At 28.3% G+C, this 22951-nt stretch overlaps 1 protein-coding gene across 3 annotated transcripts in view; it reads right to left on the bottom strand.

Moving 5' to 3' along the window:
* The window catches only part of LOC131846005 (fibronectin type III domain-containing protein 5), a 107231-nt gene that overhangs the window by 49540 nt on the left and 34740 nt on the right, over positions 1–22951 (bottom strand). For all 3 annotated transcript variants that reach the window (XM_059195222.1, XM_059195206.1, XM_059195214.1), the window contains exon 2: positions 2965–3075. In XM_059195222.1, the coding sequence (XP_059051205.1) occupies positions 2965–3040 (76 nt within the window). In that variant the 5' untranslated portion in view covers positions 3041–3075. The remainder of the gene's footprint in view (positions 1–2964; positions 3076–22951) is intronic.

Consider the following 22951-nt stretch of genomic DNA (forward strand, 5'->3'; position numbering starts at 1 on the left):
ACATCTCATTGGCAATGTGTTTTATGATGTGGGTGGTCTGTTCTAGTTTATAGGCAAACAATTTCCACCGAGTCCAAATGAGTCGACAAATTTGCTTGTTATTTTAAAGAAATTCGTTACATAATTACATTAAACACTTTTTTGCTTAAAAAATACACTTAATATAATAATTAAAGAATGATAAAAAAGCAGTGCGAGATTGAATAATTACTCTAAAAAATTTAATATTGGCATTTTTATATCAGAATCACTTACCGTAACTTATTTCCTATATAGATATAGTTTTCTTTAAAAACAAATAGTATATTGAGAAATAAATAACAAACAAGCTAATAAAAAATATAAAATTTTCAAGTAACAAATATATGAGTAATATAATCTAAATTATTTGTATATTTATAAATTATTAAAATTATTATTACTGATTATAAAGGCCACATATAAAACATTATTAAATAATTATTTAGCGATTCCTGATAAAAGTTAAAAATAATTTATATTATTACATTTCAAAATTGTTACTTTATATCTGAACATTTTTGATGATATCTACAGTTAATAAAAACTATGCACTATAAAACCAAATAAAAAATACAACTAACAATTACATTAACTTATACATATTCCGTTGAAGGTGAAATTTTAATAACATTTCCTCGAATTCCCAGCACATTGTTATATTGTAAAGCAATTTAATATGGCCGGTGAATTTTCCTACTATGTTTCATTTCAATAAAATGTCTGATAAGTTTAATATTGCAATTAATGCCTGCCAGCTACGATAGATTGTGTTGATATCCATATAATATAAGTAATTATTTTATACAAAGCGAATGTTCCCATTTTATTATCTTTAATTATAAGACCTATGGCTAATTATGTTTACAGTATTACAAAAAAATAGTAATGATTTTCATCGTCATCATAATTTCAGACATTGTTAAATGATAAGAAAGAGGCATAATTAATGTGATTAAAATAGCTAATGGTGGATTTTTATAACTATCACTTATAGGAATTAATTAAAAATTATTTTTTTAGTAATATTATGATTTAGGAATTCATATTTTGTTGTAAAATAATAACAAACTGTATTTTTTAAGTAAACAAGTACTATAAGAATAAATAACAAAATTAAGGTGAAAATATGAAAAGTAAATCACATTTTGTTGTTTTTTGAAGTTGAAAGAAAAAAAGTTAATTAAAATTAAAAAGTTTAGGCGGTAAAGCTGATAGATACATATAGTTTAAAATGTAGCCTGAAGTCACGCATTACATTTGAGAAATTACCTACATATGCACTGTCCAAACATAGAAGAACCTATACTTAGACTGTGCCTACACAAATATTGCTTGCTTATGTTTAAGACAGAAGGGTCGGGATCATATGGAACTGAATTAATTACCATTACTACAAATAACTTACTAGTTAAATACTCTATACAATATAATGTTCTAGCTGTTCTTATTTTATTTATATTTACATAGATAGATTCAGAACTTCAAATTTAAATTCAAAAATCACTTATGTAGGACACTTTAACCGCTTATGACCGTGAAATTTTTTGTATTGTAATTTTTCCTCTGCCGTCCAGTTCAGTATACAGTCTCAATTGAGAAGGCAGTTTATTTACAATGTTTACTATATATGTCTATGTCCAACATTAAATGAAAATTCCATACATGAACAACTATTGTCATGCACGCTCGTCATTCAAGTAATCGCTTAGTCAGTTTAGTGGCTTTGCTTAATAAATATGATTTAATAGATGTTTTGAATTTATTAAAAGATAATTCTAATATATTTTTTGGTAACTTATTGTATATTTTTATACTCATTCCCATAAAAGACTCATTGACTTTTCTAACTCACTAGTAAATTAAAATAAAACAAAGAAACTGTAACTGCACTCGGTGCAATTTTAAAAAGTAAATTGAATGTTCTATTTTTCTTCAATTGCATTCGAAGTTTTAATTTCATTTTGAAATTGTGTTTGAGAGACATGGGGCAAGTTGAGGCGTATTTAAATACGCCTGGAGCATAAAGCTAACAATGCATGATATTGCACTTTAAGCGAATGGAATTCTTAACGAGAACAAGTCGGTACATGTAAATGGTCTGTTGAAATCATGAAAAAGGACTTGAATATAAAATGCAACGGTTTCAAGACGACTGTAATGTTCGAAGCAAACTTTTCTATTATGGTTATATCAAATAGAAAATAAGTACATGCAATCTAATCAAACTCGAATGTTTATCTTGAATTAAATGAAAATAAAACAAGTACTTATATATCAAGAGAATAAAATACATTGATAAAAAAAGCGGTAGATAAAAAAAATTATGACTTTTCAAAAGTGCTTAAATTAAGTTTATTTGAATAAATGATTTTCCATTCTATTCTATTGTCAATCTAAATGACATTGATATTATTTTAATCAAAAATTCATTAAACATTTAGTTTCCTTTTTTTAAAGAAAATAATAAAGCAGTGTTATTGTTATATTGTCTTTTCAGGAGCTTTTATTTATTATAAATATATATGAAAATTACCATCGACTAGAGTTTCTTCGTTGAGATGTTCTGGCACTTAATTAAAATGTATGTGATTGGAGTATCAAATAATACAATAGTTGACTTGATGAAAAGTGATAATTTATTAATAAGGTAAGTAGTATCCGTCTCTTATATGTGTACAAGAGCAACACTACGGGCATCACATCATCGTATAGTGATACTCCTCCAGAGTTACAATGAAGGTTATCATTATACGACAATGTGATGTTCTAATGATCTTATCAACACCAACCCATATTTATTCATTAAAAAAAGCAATAAAAATAAGGGCGACTGCAGAGGGCGTTACAAATCCGCGGAAAGACGCATAGGACATCTGAACACCAAATTCTACCTAACGATTACGACTCGTAAGAATGTAAGATTTTAAAATATAGGATACACACCAGCGTTAACAATGCGCAGCAGCAGCGAAAGGGCGAAAGCGACGGCGGCCGTTTGCGCGAGCGGCCCGCGCCGCATGTCGCGCCCACCCGACCTCTCATGCCATATCGCTTCTGAAACAATACAACATATGGTTATCACTTTGTTGTAATATATGCATACTTCATCATCATCATCATTATATAGTATAAAACATAGTCGCTGTCGCTGTCTGTCCCTATGTATGATTAAATCTTTAAAACTACGCAACGGATTTTGAAAAGTTATTTTTAATAGATAAAGTGATTCTAGAGGAAGGTTTATATATATAATACATGTATGTACGCCCGGCCGAAGCCGGAGCGAGTAGTTAGTATATAATATAACAAGAAAATGTGTCTTTGTGTTATCAACAATCAACAAAAATCTATTAAATTGTACGTAAAGATATATTGACGGAAATAGACTATATTGTATCTCAAAAACGGAGAAGGTCGCAGATACGACTTTATAATTCAATATATTGTAACAAACATAATATATATTATAATGCGATAGAAACTTAATAACTTTATTTGATATTTGTGGTGTATGTACTTTAGTGTATTGTTTGCAATGGTGTCAGCATCGTGGCCTAGTTGTATACTACTCTAACTCAAAGGCCATAAGTTCGAATTTAGCTGAAATAATAACAAACCAAATTCAACCGAGAGACGACGGTAATTTCGTCCTCTACTATATTAGGTTCAAACAATTTTGCCGTTTGAGCAGAGCATAACATGTGATGAGACTGAGAATAACGTCTCTGATTACTCCATCATAGATAACAGTCGCAATAATATGTATGTGGGTTTACAGCTACATTAATATCTAGTGTAGGTATTACAATTTTTCATTATCACTTATAGTACTAAGGATCCATTTATAGGACACCAAGCTTAATCGTTTAAGTTTTAACATTAACATTACAAATTATTAAAAAATCAACATTAATGTTAAAGTTATTACAGTCGATTTTTTTCAGAAATTATAATTCTTTAGTTAATGCACTTCAGTAGGTATTGTGTTATAAAAATTGTTTATTCACAGTCTAAACAACCTTTAAACTACTACGTGAGGACAGGTTCAAAATTTTTTATTCAAAATTTCGCTAATTGCTTCAATTTCAGAATGTAAGAAAGAGTACATACATACATACATATCTAAGTTTACCAAATATAATGTTTCCTAACTTACTACTGGGTTCGGATGAAATAACGCCCACGTTACAAACTTAGTAGATTTATCTTATAATGCATAGAGACAGTTGCATATATCGCATATTAAGTTTGGCGCATATATGTTCACACCTCGTTGTGTTTACTGAATCACAGCGAGGGCAGACAAAATTTTTTTTTTAATTAAATTATATGAACGTCCAAACTCAATTTATTGTTGTATTTTAAGTAAATTATTTGGACTTTTTTTAATTGGCGTAAGTTAAAGGTAGTTGGCACATAAAGCTGAATATATTATATATATCTAACTAACTTTCCAGTCATGGAAATACTAGCAATAAATCGGATTATTGGCAGTAACTTGCCATCTGCCACATTGGATTCAAATACTATTTACTAAATTGTGGGCATGGCAAAGAGACAGATAATAAAGTCTATTTTTTAAAAAAAGAAACTAGTCATTAGATTTTTGACGTTTTCATGTGCACATAGCAATATATATGCTAATTATGTAAAGTAGTTTTCTCGAAGTTATGAAAGTTATACATAATACACTTAAAATCGACCAAAAGGTGGACTTAATATTTAATTGAAAATGAAAAATATGTTTGTCACAGTCATTCTTCTTCTCTTTTCCTTTTATAGCCTTTCTATTGCTATTTAAACAGCACGTTGTAGTTCTATCATTCATTAGAAATGTTCTATATTTTTTTTGAAACAGTTTATAAACAAAATAAGGCCAATATAAGTTATATTTGTACATAAACTGTTCCGTTTTGAAGTTTTGAAATCTGCTTTCATCCGGGGAAACGCCAACTCCGACCCTATCTCCAACACAATTGATGTGTTGACATAATCTTACAGGCAATAAGCTCTGAATAAACTTAGAAGGCCGTCAAGTTGTCTCAGATCAGAAGTCAACAAACTTTATTTTAAACTGATGTTTAGTAATTATTTAGAAATTTAAATACATATATACACATGATATCTCTTCGCTTTTCTAAATTTTACTTTTAAATTTCACTGTATTTTGTGTATATTATCACAACATCTCTATTTAGACCGCTATTTTTTTTGTAATCGGTTGAGATAAATATTCTATTTTTAAAAAGGGTATAAATGGTTTCATTAAATTATTGGAACTTTTTAGTGAATTTAAACCTTTTTGTACTTTTAAGTGAATACTCACATATTTTAAATAATCAAATTTTGATGTTTTCCTAATCTAGCTTTCTGTTTTATCCTTGTGTTAATAACCATGTTAGCTCACATTTAATGCTCGTTAATCAAGAATCCTTCATAACAAGAACATTAGCAACATTAAATTTTTGAAGGTTCAGTCTATTGTCTTGGCTTGAGCCAACTTATTACCATATTATCAACTTATAAATATAAACACTTAATGACTAAACTTTGATTACTAAAGTTACCACGATAAAACTAACTCAAAAGCCTAGACTATTGAGTTTCGAGTGATTAATTAACAGTCTTCAAACAATCAATTAATCAAGACTCTCCATTGACGTAATATATTATTGAAACTTTCAAGTAATCTTGACTAAAGGAAACCGGATAATTGCATTATAATTTGTAAGCTACGCGCTAATGATACGTAAGCCTATAATTGCAGAGAACAATAAGTTATGGAACGTGGAGACATTTGACACGAATAATTTAGTAGTAAATAAAGTATTTACCTCTTTTGAATTTGTGACTAGGTTGCTAGAACTGAACCTGCTAACGCGATCTCGTGATCGTGTGTAGTACACCGTAGTTTTTTAGTAGGTAAAAATACCACACACCGTAAATGCCCTTAATTGATGACTGATAGTCTTTGGAAGATTTTCTACACGTAAATAAAAGCAGTTTTCGGTAACTGAATGGAACACAGCAATTTGATCAACTACTTTCACTAGATGGCTTATCAAACGATCGCTATGCTGACTGCATCCGTATACTTATTACTGGTCTAGAATACGGCCTGTATTCTAGACAAGTAATAGGTATACGGTAAAAATGTTTTTAAATTTGTTATTGAGTTATAATAAATGCCCACATTATTGGCATGTTTAACTGAAACAAAATCTCAAAATTAGATTATTGTTTACGAAATTGTATGAACTATATAAATCACTCAAAAGTTTCTGTATTATTTTGTCCTTGTAACAATCAATTATAATTTTGTAAAATGTGAAATTAAATATATTCATTTTACAAAACCTGGCCCTGCTTCTTGAATTAACAGCACATTACAATTTTTCATCTCAATACCTTTAAGAAGTTCAAAATTTACCCGTCGACCGTTTTGTAATTAAGATAAAACGTTTAGTTCATAGCTTGGATCACTGAAAGGATCCAGACTGAGTAATTGCTCTAAATATTTCATACCCAGTTATCAAAAGGGCTTATAAAATTAATTTATATAGCAATACCCTAGTAGACTCATCTAAATGGATTCCGGTATATTGTTCTCTAAAATTCTAATCGAAATTAGAATCAAAGACAAATGAATTTAATCACAACATGTGAAATAAATTCTAGTCGCAGTATACTAAATATTTCAGTATAATAACCTCAACGATTACCAGATCCTTGAGGTTAGGCCCAAACCCAAACTACCAAAATAATATAACAGAAACACGGTGGCAATTTATTTTATTATATAATATATGATTTCATTTATTTCGGATATTTATCCATCCATATTATGTTAGTAAACAACTTATAAACTATATTAGTAAATTACAATTTTATACATTTGATTCATATATTTATATTTATGTCTTTGTCCACGTCCAGAAGCCCTGGGTCCGCAGCAATGCAGCGATATCCAGTGCCCCTGAAGCGGACAATTCGACACGGAAGCAATTTATTGCACATTACATCGGACCGACAACGCTCTTCGCTCCCTCCTTCAGTTATTATATAACTGCACTATTTTTTTTCTAACAACCGTCATTTAAACAGGAACTGCTGTTCATGATGATCCACAAAATCATGCCATCACGCGACGCCCTCAGGCATTCCATTTCAGGGACATATCCAAATTCAGGACTTATACAGCAAGCTGCTTAGTTGAAATACATGAGACATGTGTCTACGCAGACTACTTTGTTAAAAGACTACCTACCATTAGTAAATTCTCTAAAATCATACAATATAATTAATTTTAATAATATAATTATCATGACCAGGACATGCGTAACAGCGTCTAAATATCAGAACTTAAACATTCGTGCGTAAAGTTTAAAATTGTGTTCTATAAATTAATTTCATTGATGTGAAGCTAGCAAGCTAGAAGCTAAACGATTGCTAGTAATTAATATTAAAATCAAATCAAATTCTATTTACAGCGTAAAGCAGCTGTAACTTTATGTTCCATAGATTTCCCACCTCGAGTATACTGCAAGTTAATCCCGCATCTCGTTTATTCATAAAACCTCTCCAGACAAAGGAAGTTCTTATAAGTCAAGTTAAATTAAATATTTAATTTGCAATTAGAGCTTCGCTGGTACTTTTACAAAGTCATTAGTGTACTTTTGCAACAGTTTATTTGTTTATTCATACTATAAATATATAATAACGTATTTACCTGCCAACGCCGCCATTTTTTCATATAATGGATAAGTCATATCGTTCATATAAGATATCATTCTGTATAAATTCACTGCTTTTGTGGTCTAGCGATTTAGCACTCAGCATTACTTCCAATGGTCGCAGGTTAGATTCTTCGCACAGTACAAATATTTGTATTCATAATTATAATATATAATATAATATATATTTAAGTATTTATAAGAGTTGTCTAGTACCCATGAGACAAGCTCTGCTTAGTTTGGAACTAGATGGCGCTGTGTGAATTGTCCTAGGTTTTTATTATTATTATGATGTAAAATACTGTTACGTTCAATTCCAATGTAACATAATAAATATCACTTCACGACTGTTATAGTAGAGGGGGAATTGACAACTATTGATAGCGTGGTTAAATGGCTTACCCACATTTCATAGTGTTTACTTAAATTCAATTTTAGTAGTTTATAAAAAAAAAATATAAATGCTTTACACTTCATCACATCAAGAAGTAACACTAGAAATATTATATTTTAGGTAAATGAGATAAAAAGCAATTGAAGTTACAAAAGTAAGGAGTATGACTATTCATTCCTTTTCTTTGTGGTGTGTAACATGTATTTTCAAAGTTTTCACAAAACAACCTTTGGTAAATCAAAGTCTACAATAATCTTATTATAAATTTCTACTCCGAAATATTATTTATAATATCATGAAGACTTATTTTATACTTACTTACAGTAAGCAGATTATTCACGTAGCATACAAAACGACCGATTACTAGAGTTCAGCAGGAGTGGTATAATTCTATAACATACATATTACTAATTCAAGTATTTATAGCTGCATTAGGAATATGTTATAGACATTGTTTCTAATTTTCTATCATTACATTTTCATCACTAATATATCAATACATGCGCGCGCATTATATTATTATTAATTCATATTTAGTAAATTCGGAAGTATTATTTTATTTATAAATATCATTAAATATCTTGTACTGTATACACTAGGTAACTAATAGTTTGTATACAATGTAAACTGTAAACCTCCTAATTTCAAAAAGCAAAAACAATAAGGTTAAGAAATGAATTAGGCATTAAAGTAGGATATACTATAGGTACTTCTACTACTATACTTTTTTGGTTTCGCCTTAGAACGTGCACTTAGATCTTATTTATTCACTATTTAAAGAGGAAAAACATTTCAGCCAAAGATATATTTTTTATATTACACTAGATACATTGGCTATAATTTTAATGGATATATACCTAACAACGACATGTAAAATTGTTACGCAAATCTTTTTATTAAATACCTAAAAATAAGAAGGAATTGTAAATACTTTTTTCTTAAAATTGCCCAAAAAAATAGTAACAGTTGCGTTTCATTTTCAAGGAAAAACTGGGAAAAAATATGTCGAGCTTATTCTGGAGTTCCGTGTCTGTTAATTACATTAAGTAGTTAGTTAATTATTCTTAGAACAAAGATTTAGCTCACAAAATGTTTATTCAACTTCTTAAATAACGTTTACTAAAAAATGAGTTTAAGATATATACTGCCGTATTTATTATACATTTTGAAAGTAATTTTAGTCCCAACGTAACCAAGCTTATATGTTCATCAATTCAAAGTGTTCAATGTACCTTACCTGACAAACGATTAAAACAAGACACAAAATTTGAAAAGCAATGAAACAAAATATACTTGTACATATACAAAATTATAATGTGATGCATACTAGTTACGAAATAATTTTTGAGTTAGAAGAAATGTGTATAGAACTCGTCCACAAATCTTATGCGAGAACTATTTAAATTCAATTTGTAACGCCACTTCGATGATCGACTTTATTTTAAATGTAGGAGAGGTAATGAATACAAAATAAGGGTAGTAGTCAACTTTATTTTCCTCAGAATATTACGTAACAAATTTATTATATAACGGTTATATGAATTAATAACAAATTTACAGCACAAACAGCACTGTAATCCTAATAGTTCGTCTACACGCGATAACCAACTCAAGGACATGTCACGTTAGAGCTCAGGTCGATGACCAAAATCAGCAATGTGTACTATGAATATAAATTCAAATATTCACTGTCCAAGCAAATAATAATTATTTAAATATTATAAACAACTCATATTCTATCAGTGAAAACATTACTTATGAATAACTAATCAAGACAACCCCAATATGGTCAATAAATACGACCATTTTATTCACTACTTCCAAATACTTACAAAGATGGTACTGAATTTGTTACGGTTGATAAAACCTTACAAGATAGCATTTGAATATAAGAAGTTGTTAACATTTTATATGTTAAAGAACTCACCCCGCTTTTGTTGAAGAAAGCATCAAGGAAACGACATGGTGAGCTTTCCATGAGTTCATATATTAACATAATGTATATTTTATGTTAATCTGCAATAAATTGAAGGATTTCTCAAATTGGTATAGTAGTTCTGTTTACTGTCCTCAGAACAAATTTCGATAATTATAAATAATAAATTACATAAATGCAGACATAAACGTAAAATTAAAATAATAATAAAATCAAAAACAATTGAATATTTCAATAAAAATTAAAAGTTTATGTTAAGTAACAGAGTAATATAACGTCACATGTAAACCGTAACTCGGGAAATTGAATAACTTCTCAGTTGAAATGGAAGTTAGGAAACTCAGGTCCCGGAGCTGTGCCTATTCATGTTGAAAGTACATGATTAGATTTTCTGTTTAAATCTTCCATTCGAAATTCGCTTACCTACCTTCCCAAAGCTTTTATTTTCTAAACTGTTCTTATTTCTTTCAGTTTATCGGTACGTAAAATTTTGTAGTCTCTTTTTAGAGGATTTTCTGGAATTCAGCTGAGATGAAATTTAGTTATAACTTTATATGTTTTGGTAAAGAAATATTTACGTTATGATGCATTGTTTGATTATGAGATTAGGATGTAATGAGACTTACGTAAGTATCTTACGTAAACTACAATTTAATACATTTCAATAAATTTATGTAATAAAATTATCTATGATTATCTCTGGATCATGTATAATTTATACAAGGGTCTAATAACCTAATAAAAATGTATAACCATTAAAAATTGAATATGTCTGCAGTACCACTAACCGACAAGTTGTTCCATTTGCAATACTTACCGGAAAACTTATCTCACAGCATCTATATTAGAACTGACTTTCTATTAAACTTTTAGCAATTTGGGATTTCATGACGAAATACCAAAGTGATATTAAGGTGGACTACAGACTAGCATTCACCGACTTCATATGACGTCTCTATACCAGTTTAATTCTATCTATTAATATAGAAGAGGCAACGAAATATGTAGCCAATTAATTTAGAACTGTCAAGAAGAAAAGTTACTTACGTGAATATTCATGTAGTTTCAGGTTTAATATCCTTTCTAGAAATTTAAGCAGAATAATATCTCAACATTATCAAATCTTAATCCCACGCTAACTATAACTTATAAGCATATAGATTTTATATTATAGAAACTAGTTTGAAAATCATGCTTAACTTATTTTTCACTTTGGTAAATTAATAGTATGAACATTTAATATACTTAATATATAATTTCGCAATATAAATTTATTAAGCGTATAAATAATATGCAATAATGATTGTATCACAAGCGATGCTTAAATACGAGTATTTAGAGAAAAAATAATCAAACGTGAGAAATGTATTTGTGATTTTGTAACTAAAACAGTGAGAGTTATATAACGTTTGTTCTGTATAACTAGTTAGTTGTAATACACATAGCTTTCCATCTTAATAGTAATTTAATCATTACTTCAGTTTGATGAATAAAAAAAGTGAATTAGTCGTCAAAACACTAAGAGATATTAATCTCTCTTTTATATTAATAATATTAATAAATGTGTTCTGTATTTTATCTACCAACTATCTGGAGAACAGTTAACTCCAATGCTACCATAATTATATTTAAAAATATACAACAGGAGCTCCTCCATTAACATAAATTATAAAAAAACTTCATGAATATTATAAATTTCCTTAATTTTTATATTTCATTTTCTTATCTTTACTTTCTCTATCCATCCAAAGGTATTATGGAAGAAATTTCATAGAGATAAGACTGCATTTTGTATCAGTTAATGTATATTAACTATTTTTATTATTTTGTATTTGGTGCAAGAAAGAATATAAATAAATAAATTCAGCTATCATTATTATAATTATTAAGGTATTAGGTATTTAGTTTGCAGCAAATCAAAGAACATCGTTATGAAACAATACGTATTTTTACAAATGATTATTGTGTTAATGTGCTTAATGTAGGCATTTAGAAACCCAACTAGTGATTATTTAATTAAGCCAATTCATTTGGTAACGCTATTATTGTGGTAAAAAGATTTCTGTGATATACATTCATTTCAGACTACAAAGATTCTTAAATTTACTGATTTATTTTGTATTACACATTATCTTCATTCAATAGTTCATTGCCGATTTTGATAGTTGCTTTGTTGTATAGTATTTAAGACTTATACCATTGACCATATTAATTTCTTTACTTCTCGATAAATATATCCAAACTTACATACTAATATTATAAATTTAAAAGTCTATCTGCATATGTAACTGTTTCTTAACATTCTAAACAGCTGCATGAATCTTTTGGAGTAATTTTAGAAATTGAATATGAAGATAGATTGCATCACAAAACGAACATAGGTGTTTTAAATGCTGGTATAGCTAGTAATGTGATTCTGAATATAATATAGAGTAGCAATATAAGTTTTAACAATACAACTAGACTACAATACTTATTTAAGTTTTAAATGTGGTCGAGGAAATTCATATTATTGTTTTCAATTAGCAAACCCATAATTAAATTATAGATAAAATAAATTAAACGCTAACGCTCATTACGGGGATAAATACACATGTAATTCAAGTGTGAAAATCGTAGATGATAAACAATTTTACTAGAGGCATAAGAAGTCAAATTAATAATAAAAGTTAATCTTAATAATTAATAAATAAAATAATTAATAATAAAAATAATCGGTTTATTAGTTTTATAAAAAGGTTGAAACATAATTAGATTAACAATGGATTTTTCATCCAAACACTTCGTTAGATTTCCATTGAAAAACCGAATAACATTTCCTTGGGAAGAATTGAAATTCGCAAAATGAATGTAATAACAAAAAATAGGGTTGTCATCAGTGAGGAAAATTAGGAAAGAAGATGCTTTTTGATGTAGATGAATTAAACTTATTTCTGTAAGAGCTTTTCTGTAAAGAATAAAACTTCATTTAGATACATTAATAATAGAATAAGCAGTATAACTTAATAACAATAACTTACGCTATGCCGATAAATTGAAATACTTTTTATAAGTACATTTTTATATAGTATATTTCTTTTTTAATGTTTATTTCAAAGTAGGAACTAGTCCTGGGATTTGGTGTACAGTGTATGTACATAACTTACTGATCATATTACTATATGTATTATACATTAAGACATTTTGAATAAAATTCTCTAAATAATAGTGAAAAGGGCATTAAAATCCGTAAATCAGTTTAAAAGGAGTAAGCTGCAAAACGGTAGGCCTAAAATAGCAACCTAGATCTACTATTAGAGAAGTTAGTTCGCATTTTTTTTGAGGCATTGAGGGTATATAAATATTATTTTATCTGTGATACTACGAATCATTATATCAAAGACATATTTATAATACTTATGATCATGATGTAGGAAAAATAACTTTTTTTATCCCTAATAGTCAATTTATCACGTTAACATAGTATAATCATAACATATAAAATCAAAGATTTGACAACCCTTAAAATTTAATCAGATTTTTCTGAAGATTAAAAAGGACAGGATATTTTTGGGTTCATTATTTGTCGTAGAAATACACTTATTTCCGAATTGATTATTATAATATCAATCTGTGGGTTCACACTAGACATGTTTGTTTTGGTTTTCTTTAAAATGAAGCTCATCCGTCACACTCAGGAATGGAGTGCCCGATCACTCGTAAAGATTGATCTGCTTTGGTTTGTGTCACTTATTAATTCTATTGCACAATGTATATTTAAAATACTATTGTAATACCCGGCAGCATACATATAGCGGCAAAAAAGAAATCGTAAATGTGGAAACACATACTGTGTTCTAAAAATAAGCCCACAGTTAACCATCTTTATATAAAGATTATTTAAAATTCTATTCCTGTCTGTTCCTATCTATTTTGAACCATTAAAGTAGTCTGTTATTGTTTATGCTTGGAACCCAGATATTTTAAGGCGAAATAAAAGACAAATCGTTGCATATTTTATTCACGGAAAACGTAAAACTTTCTCGAAATAAGCAGATTTAGATAGAGAGCAACATTATGATAATATTTCTTATTCAGGAGGGGTTTTATAAAGACACCTGTATTTTTATTTTATATAACTTTGTGGACCAAACTTGATACAATAAAGTTGACTACTTTATGTACCGTCTGATATCAATTTATTAAATAATAAATATTTGAGATACTAATTGAATCCTATATGTAACTTAAATAGCAAACTAGCTAATGATCCATCTGATGGTATGTGGTAAACTGGTAACCATCACCTGTATATATGAACAGCACCATGTCCTAAGACACGTACTTTGATCCCCTCTAATTTAAATAGCACAACCTTCAACCGACAACTAGCTTAAAAACAACCTACATGATGCCTGAAATGTGTATTCAAGCAGTTTAAAACAAATCTAGATAAAGTTATTAAATATCTTAATTTCTTAAATATTGTCTTAAAAAATAAGGCTTTGCCAGCAATATACCTACGCAAATTTAGTTTCTAAAATCAATTTTGCCGGCAGTTTCCTCACAACTTCACCTTATGTCGAACTCAATTATCTTCACTTCCTATAGGAATTTTCTATAGCTATTTCATTGTAGATTAGATAATAATATTGCAGATAAAAGCCAGACCACATATATAGCTCCAATTCCAATGGGTTTTACCTAAATATATTAATTAGAACAAATAATTAATAAAATAAGCCGCTAAAATTACATCGAATATTTATTAAACTTATTCAGGCTACGGTGTATTTCTTAGTTTCTTTCGAGCATTTTTCAGAGAGCAACTATCATATCATCAAAGTTTTAATGGATTCTTACCAAAGACAAAATTTCAGACAGAATACTATTTAAAAAAGTATTAAAAATTCAATAATCTAAGAATAATAACTGAATGTTGTTCCAAGAACACTAGACATAAGTTTTTGAACGTTTTAATGCAAAGTTTTTAAAAATATCATTTTCGTAATATATTTATCTCACTCCAAGTCTCCTGTGATAAACTACTTCAATGAATTATTATTTTTGAACCTTTAAATCTTATTGTATTATATTGTGAAACATATTTCTTGTTGCCTCTTTTTCTGTAATTTTCTAGACAAAAAACTCAACATGAATACGCCGCTGTTCCCTGGAGTGCGTGCTTGGAATACTTTCATTTTTCCGTAATATTTTTTGATCCTCTCATTTCAAACGCTTTTTTTCATAGAATTCAAGTCTTTAAGGGAATAAAATTACAATAGGCACTTAAATGTCCTATTAAACAGCAAAAAGCTTAATACATTTGCTTGAATATAATATAGTATGTTATATGATATAATTATAACAGTATTTGAGAGGTTTCTAAAAAAATAAATTTTCACAACATTTTTATAATTCCAATTTGAAGTAACTTATGTCTTAATACAAAATATTATATATGCGTAAAATAATACATAACATAACAAATATCAGTTAATCCGTACTTTCAGCGCAATTCAATAAAGGCATTGAAATTAATATTATTATAATCTTTGACATTTACAATATTCGTAGGTATCCCTTACAAGGTCAACAAATAGTCACATTAGGCAAATTATTTAAAACCATTATTATTATATAGCTATAATTTAGACAGTAATTTATTTCAAGGACTACTGTAATCTAAATCATAGGTCTGAATAAAAAGAAATTATTTATTCTTTTATTTCATATACCTACGTTACAATACGAGCAAATCACACAAATGACAATAATTTAAAAACGTCCACCATTTCATGAAATATCTGATAATGAGTTTTGGCATAGTTAATTACTAGCTCAGCTGGCAACTTCGTACCAGTGGTATTTGGAATACAATAGCTCTTTTTTATATTCTTATCCCAAAGCGCCATCTTGTCTCAAACTAACCAAAGCTTATTTTATAGGTACTATATAACTGATATATATACATAGGTACACGTTTTTATAAACACATACACGTACATATTATACATAGAAAACTCCTAGACCGATACAAATCATCACTCATGGATTCAAACATCAGTAGTGTGCGAGGAATTGAACCCGTGACCATCGGAAGTAGGACGATGTGCTAAATCGCTTAACTACAGAAGCCGTAATTTTTTTATTTGTAAACCGATTAAAATAAAACATGTACAAATATTTAAAATAATTGTTACCCATACATTATGTTATCTACATTTTACAGATAGAATACATTAATAATTACACAATAATTGCATATACAACATATTAGTGAATACCGCAGCCAAATCAGTTGAGATTAACATGAACAAATGGACAGACAGACAGTTTTAAGATATATTTTTCGGTTCTGTTATCTTAAAGAGGTCCCGCAATAACAAGTTTTCTTATGTAAAATTTTATCAACGTATAATGAAGTATATATATATCTTCCACATATGTACTATACAAATAACGATCAGTTACATTTTTAACATCTACCGCTAGAATGTGTAGAATAATGTATTGATAAAGTTGAATATAATATATTTATTTATCCAAATAAACAGTCACATCACTCATTCGGAAATTCTCGAACTCACACTAATTCGGTCTCATTGCAAGAAGAATAAGCAAAAACTTGCCTCTTGCTATTTTAAACGAATGTAACTTTACATTTCTGTGTGTTAATACAAGCTAACAAATAGCACACATTTATTAAAAATAAATTGGCTATGCATCTATATAACTTGAAGTTTGTTTACATTTATATCAATATTTTAAATGACCGTACAAATGTAAAAAATAGTAATGAAATTTCAAAATGCAGTCAATAGAAACCTATTATTGAAATAACACTGTGCTTGCTTTCTCAATTATCGCATTATTATTCACTTTAAAGCAACCGCTACCAGTATTGTTTACCGTAATGATGTACCGTGTAAACGTTATGTCAATATTCAGGAAAATTACACACTATTAGCACTAATTGTGCTGAATAATGAAACTGGTTTACAATAATTATAAACATAGTTTATCATATGTAATTGCTAATTGTACCTATGTATCGTTAAGTGGTGTCCTCGTTGCATTATTCATCATACCGTGATATGTTCATAAGATGGAATTCCATGAAATTCCAGTATAAGTGATAAATAGATTGTGAATTAAGTGTGAGAGCATATAGATGTGAAAAAAAGGATACATACTGTAAGTAATAATAATGTAATATTTAATGGATATCCATACAAATATACAAAGGAAAATTCATACTAATAGTGTACAACGGAAAATATGTCTATTTAATACTTTTTCACTACTGCATGTCTAAAAGTATCTTAATTAAATAGTTTAAAATAAGTAGAAGAAGTCGCGCGTAATATCTGTTAAATTCGAAAGGTAACAAGCTAATTAACTAAACAATTTATGCTTAGATAAATACGTCTATGTGTAGGATATTTTTGTATAATCTGCACTTCAGTGCAGTTTTCAATATTTTCCAAATACGAAACCAAATAAATAACTATCGATTTGAAAATCTTGAAAAACATAATTGAAAATCATGGTCATAAAAAACAAATCAGGTTGTATAAAGTTTCTCTACCGCAAAAGATCAAAAAGTAAATAAACCGAAACGAAACTCGATGTTAAAACAAAAACAGTTACCGACTAAACGAAAACCAATGATGATTGATCCCTTCTATCCGATTACACTCAACAATTGACCCAAAACTAAAATTGCCTTCACTGCGAAATAAAGCTTTTCAACATCGAGAAGGGTCTAGTAAATATGAAGAAGAAATACATTAGTAATATCATTATCTGTGGTAATATATAGTATGAACAAATATTATGTGCTTTTTAACCCAAACCTTAAAGAATTATACACCCAAACTTTTCTTAGGAATTACTCTATTGATGACTAAAAACTGCGTTTAGTATATTTTTAAGTTCTTTATCCTTAATGAATACATATACATCTAGACCTTCCTCAGAGATTACGCTATTGATTGATGAAAACAGAAACAAACAGTATTTAATTTTAAAATATGTAAAGATAACAGTTGTTATGGAATAATATGCATTAAAACAGAGAAAGAAAATTAAAAATTCGAGATATTTTCAGTTTATCCATTATAAACATGTAAAAATTCAATAGTTTACTGTTTATATTATTAGTATATACACGTTTCTTTTAAATATATGATGTAATACCAAAATTATTCTTTACTAGTATTACGCTTTGTCAGGAATAGTAATCGAAGAATGCAGTAGGGTAATAATATTAAATCTTACTATATTTCATTTAATTGCATCTTATATTATTAGGTTATAAACAAAGAGTATTAAACTATATATTGGTAGAAATAAGTATTAAAAAATAAGAAACAAAAGCTAGCGAAATCTCTTACAGACAACCTTTGTTTAAGGAGTATGAAAAAACGCCTTAGAAAATGTCGTTCTTTTGTTGAAATTTCTTCGCTTCAGTTACATTGAATAAGAGGAAAGACTACTTTTAGTTCGTTATTTTACAGACTTTAGGTAATATCTTACAAGTGTAACTATCAAGTTTTTCAACAAAAAAACAGTGTAATGTGTAGTCTAGTCTAAAAACTTCGTACAAATTTACTAAACCTTATATCGAGGATTATTAAGTTTAGTTAAATTTACAAAACTACATACTAATTGTTCAATATATTAACACTACATATACTAAGCAAATAATATACGCGTACCCTGTTGCATTACTTTTTAATACATGATCTGAATGACCATTTTCACGATCACCTCATCCATAATTTTATTTTCGCCTTTTAACGTCGTCACGGATTTTAATATGAATATCACTGATATTCTAAACTTTATTATTCAGGCCCAATGTATTTATCACAGAAATTATTATAAGATTATTTATTAATTACATTAACCCAAGCGAAGTATGATGAGGCATTAGTATTTGTCAAAATTATTCATAGCTGTAAAGTGTACTTAATTTACTGATACAAGTTTATTTTTATTAAGCTATTTATTACATTTCAATTTATTTATACAAATCAATGAAATTCTCTCAAATGCGTGTAATTTCAATATGACTAAATCTAATATTATATTGTTGTAGTAGTATATAACTACTACAACAATATAAATGAATTAATTTAAATATAAAGAAATTTTCTATTTTTTATATCAAATATTGTTATAAAAAGAATTAGATAATATTTAACGAAAACATGCTTCGAAAACCTGCAGTCTTACGAAGATATTTACGAAAAGAATTTCGTTGATGAGGAAAATTATACCCATCATTATTGCAAAGATGCCAGAATCGGATTTATTTTCATTTATTAAATAAATTGGAAGTCTTCTCAAATTAAGTCATGCTTGATTTATTGAAATTTACGACGTAAATAAATACGTTAAACATTATTACACAATAACTATATGACCTACTATTACAGATCGGAATAGTATTTTTTATAACCCATTCGGTATTTGATTTCGAAGTTATAAGACGACTAAGTGTTCTTATCAGTATATGATTATACTAATTACTTCGATTATTAATGTATCAACGACTTCAAACATTTTAAACACGAATATTTTTTAATATTTGTTATATTTCTTACATGTTAGTTTATAATATTACCAAATCTTTTTTACTGGACCTTTTACCAATTTTTTTTATTTTTATAAATATGTATGGACTTTAATTTTCGTACTATGTTCATAAACTTTCCGTTCATTGTCATCAAATATATGAAATTAAAATATATTATAATACAATATACATTTCCAGAAATATACTCGTAATATAATATACGTAATTAAAAATAACACAATAAAGAATCGGTGTTAAATCCTTAATATGCATGGTTCGAAGTTGCAAGGTGAAATGCAAATGTGAAAACTTTTAATTTAATATTATTTCAAGTGACGTATATTACCACCTGCGTTGTATAATCAAGCCTCTAAATCAGAGTACATAAATTACATATTTCGGAAGTAAATACAAACACTTAATTCAATATTACTTCGAAATTTCTCTCGGAAATAGCATCGTCCATTCAGTTATTCCCCAACGTGAATTTGCAGCAGTAACAATTCCCCACTGAACGTGCACGTATACAATGGAAAAACTGAATAACCAAATATAACAAACGTATTTAGTCTGATTCGGTTAATTTTCAGTTGTGATTCTTTCGTTATTGTGTTATATGATTGGCTATAGTTGATTTTAATACGTTAAAATAATATACGTGTGAATTTTAATACGTTTAAAAATGTTAAAATATCTCTTGTAAATCGGATAATAACAATTAAAATACAAAAACATAATGTTTTATTGCTATTATAAATTATATATTTTGACGGCTTAGGTGGCTGTTATGCGATGGTCGCAGCTTCGATTCCTCAGTTCAAATATTTGTATTTATAAGTATCATTGTTTGTATCGGTCTGGGTCCTTTCTATGTATATTATATATCTATTTGAAAAAATTAAAATGTACTTATATCCAATCCGTACATAAATGTATAATAATTTTAAAAATTGAATTATTAATTTTTATTGTATAGTTATATTTCACATATACAAAAACATAACGTAAAAGTGCTTTTTAAAACAAAATATTATTGATTTAAAAATAGATTAGATTACTTTGTTATTAATAGTCACTCAATTGACAGAAGTTATCTGAAGGCACGCTCCTGAGATGGCGGATTCGTTTACGAGCTATTGGCCGAGTAACATCTTGTGAATATTTGTCGAACTATATTTAAATTGAGGACAGTATTATAAGATGTAATAAACATAATTAAAATTGGTGCAATGAAAGTTAATTAAGTTGTATTATAAATAGAACATTTAAAAAGTATTTTCTAGTAAATTATTTTTTTAATATAGATATGGACGTCGAGTTTTAGATAAATACCATTCACAAATTGAATAAGAATTTACACCAAGGCAGCACGAACATGCAAACTGAAGTTTTTCCTCAAATGTAGCTTGAAATTCCTATGTAAACGATAACTGACAATAAACATTACAACTTGTGGATATCGTCATAAAGATCATTTTCAATTACAGTAGGCCATCGCATGTAGTGTTGTAGGACATATAAATTACTTAAAAGTCTCTACCCACCTGCTATTTGTAGTTGAAGGTTCCTTTTGAATATTCTATTGAAAACGACCGTAAAGTATATACTAACGCTTACTCTTTGTGATGTCGCGGCTACGTATTGTTAATAGTTTTTACAGACTTCTATGGAATTTCACTTGTTGGGTCCCGTAGGTTTTCTTAATAATTTCTAGTTAAGCAATTTTTCCTTGTCAGATAGTATACGTATTTAAGAAGTCAATAAAGACATTTTTTAATGTCTTGTTGACTAGAACTTACTTCCATGTATAAAAATAGATTTTTTATATTGTGCGGTTGTAACTTTAAACAAGGCGAATCAATTTATCTTTAGCTTATTGCAGTCTACTAGGCTGTGTCGTTCACTTAATATTTTAATTTTCTGCGGTATCCTAATTTAATATAGATTTAGTAGCGGATCGAAAATAATTAAAAAATATATCACAAGTAGTGCCATGTTAAAATACAGTAACCTACCACTAATACTAACCTACCAATAGTACAAAGAATTTAAACAAATATTCTTAACGAAAAAACAAATTATGAAATTAACACACTAACACAGATATTATGTAAGGAAATATTAACAATTTATAAACACATTAATACACTTGTACGTATTTACAGAATGACCTGACGCTGACCTATTTATAAGAATGCTAAATATACCTCCCTCAACGGTAATCTGGTAAAAATAAAAGGTAAAGCTGCTTTGTTAGGAAACCAATAGTAGGCACGGCCTATCTTTTCGTTATACCACTGGAATAGGAAACAAGCAAAGACCACGTCTTATAGAAGTGGTAATAGTGAATAGTATCACGGGCAGTAGTATAATCTTATGATAACTGTAGTAGACCTCAGGAACAATTTGTTATCTTTTCTAACTCTTTAAGACCCAAAACACAGTCTGCAAAGTATAGCTTGATTGGACACATCTCTCCAAAAAATATGACCTACTCCTAAATATATTATATGACGGCTTCGCTTATCTAGTGTTTTACCGCACCTCCTTACTTCGCGAGTTCGATTCCTCGTACAATATAAACGTTTGTATTTATGAGTATAATTGTTTGTATTGGTCACAGTGTTTTTTGTATACATTTCATAAATTTACAAAAAATATATATAAGTAAGTATTTATATCAGTTGCATAGTACTCATAATACAAGCTATGCTTAGCTTTAGACTAGATGGCGCTGTGTGATATATCGTATGGTTATTATTATATGTAAATAGCTATCAAAGATATTCGTATCCGTATCCTATCGAATATCCGAGAGAGAAAAGAGATTTCTGTATCAACATATGTGTCCATTACTTTTTTCATTAGTAAATATAATTTAAATTCTTTTTATTTATAAAATATCTCAGTCGGCACATTTGTATTGCGAAATATAATTATTAAAACATTTATTGTAATAACTTATATATCATTAGTAGGTATCTAAGTACATACTAATATTTCCAACATTGTTATTGTAAAGTACTCCATCAACTACATAAACTGTTAAATACATTTTGCGGTATTAACGTTGCGTTCAGTACTTTGCGGTTAATAAATTTCACTTCATTTCGGTTTCATTTTACTAATGGGTATGACAAACAACTCATACTGGACTGCACGTGCAGTACACTGAAGTTTAGTGAACTTATTTATGCTATTTGTAAATTTGAATACCATCTTAATCACAGATCTATCAGACTAATCCGTCCTTATGTATGCTTAAATCTTTAAAACTACGCAACGGATTTTTGAAGCGGTTT

This window comes from Achroia grisella, unplaced genomic scaffold (genome assembly GCF_030625045.1).
Source record: "Achroia grisella isolate CSIRO2021 unplaced genomic scaffold, CSIRO_AGI_Agris_v1 utg109, whole genome shotgun sequence".
Lineage (NCBI taxonomy): Eukaryota > Metazoa > Arthropoda > Insecta > Lepidoptera > Pyralidae > Achroia > Achroia grisella.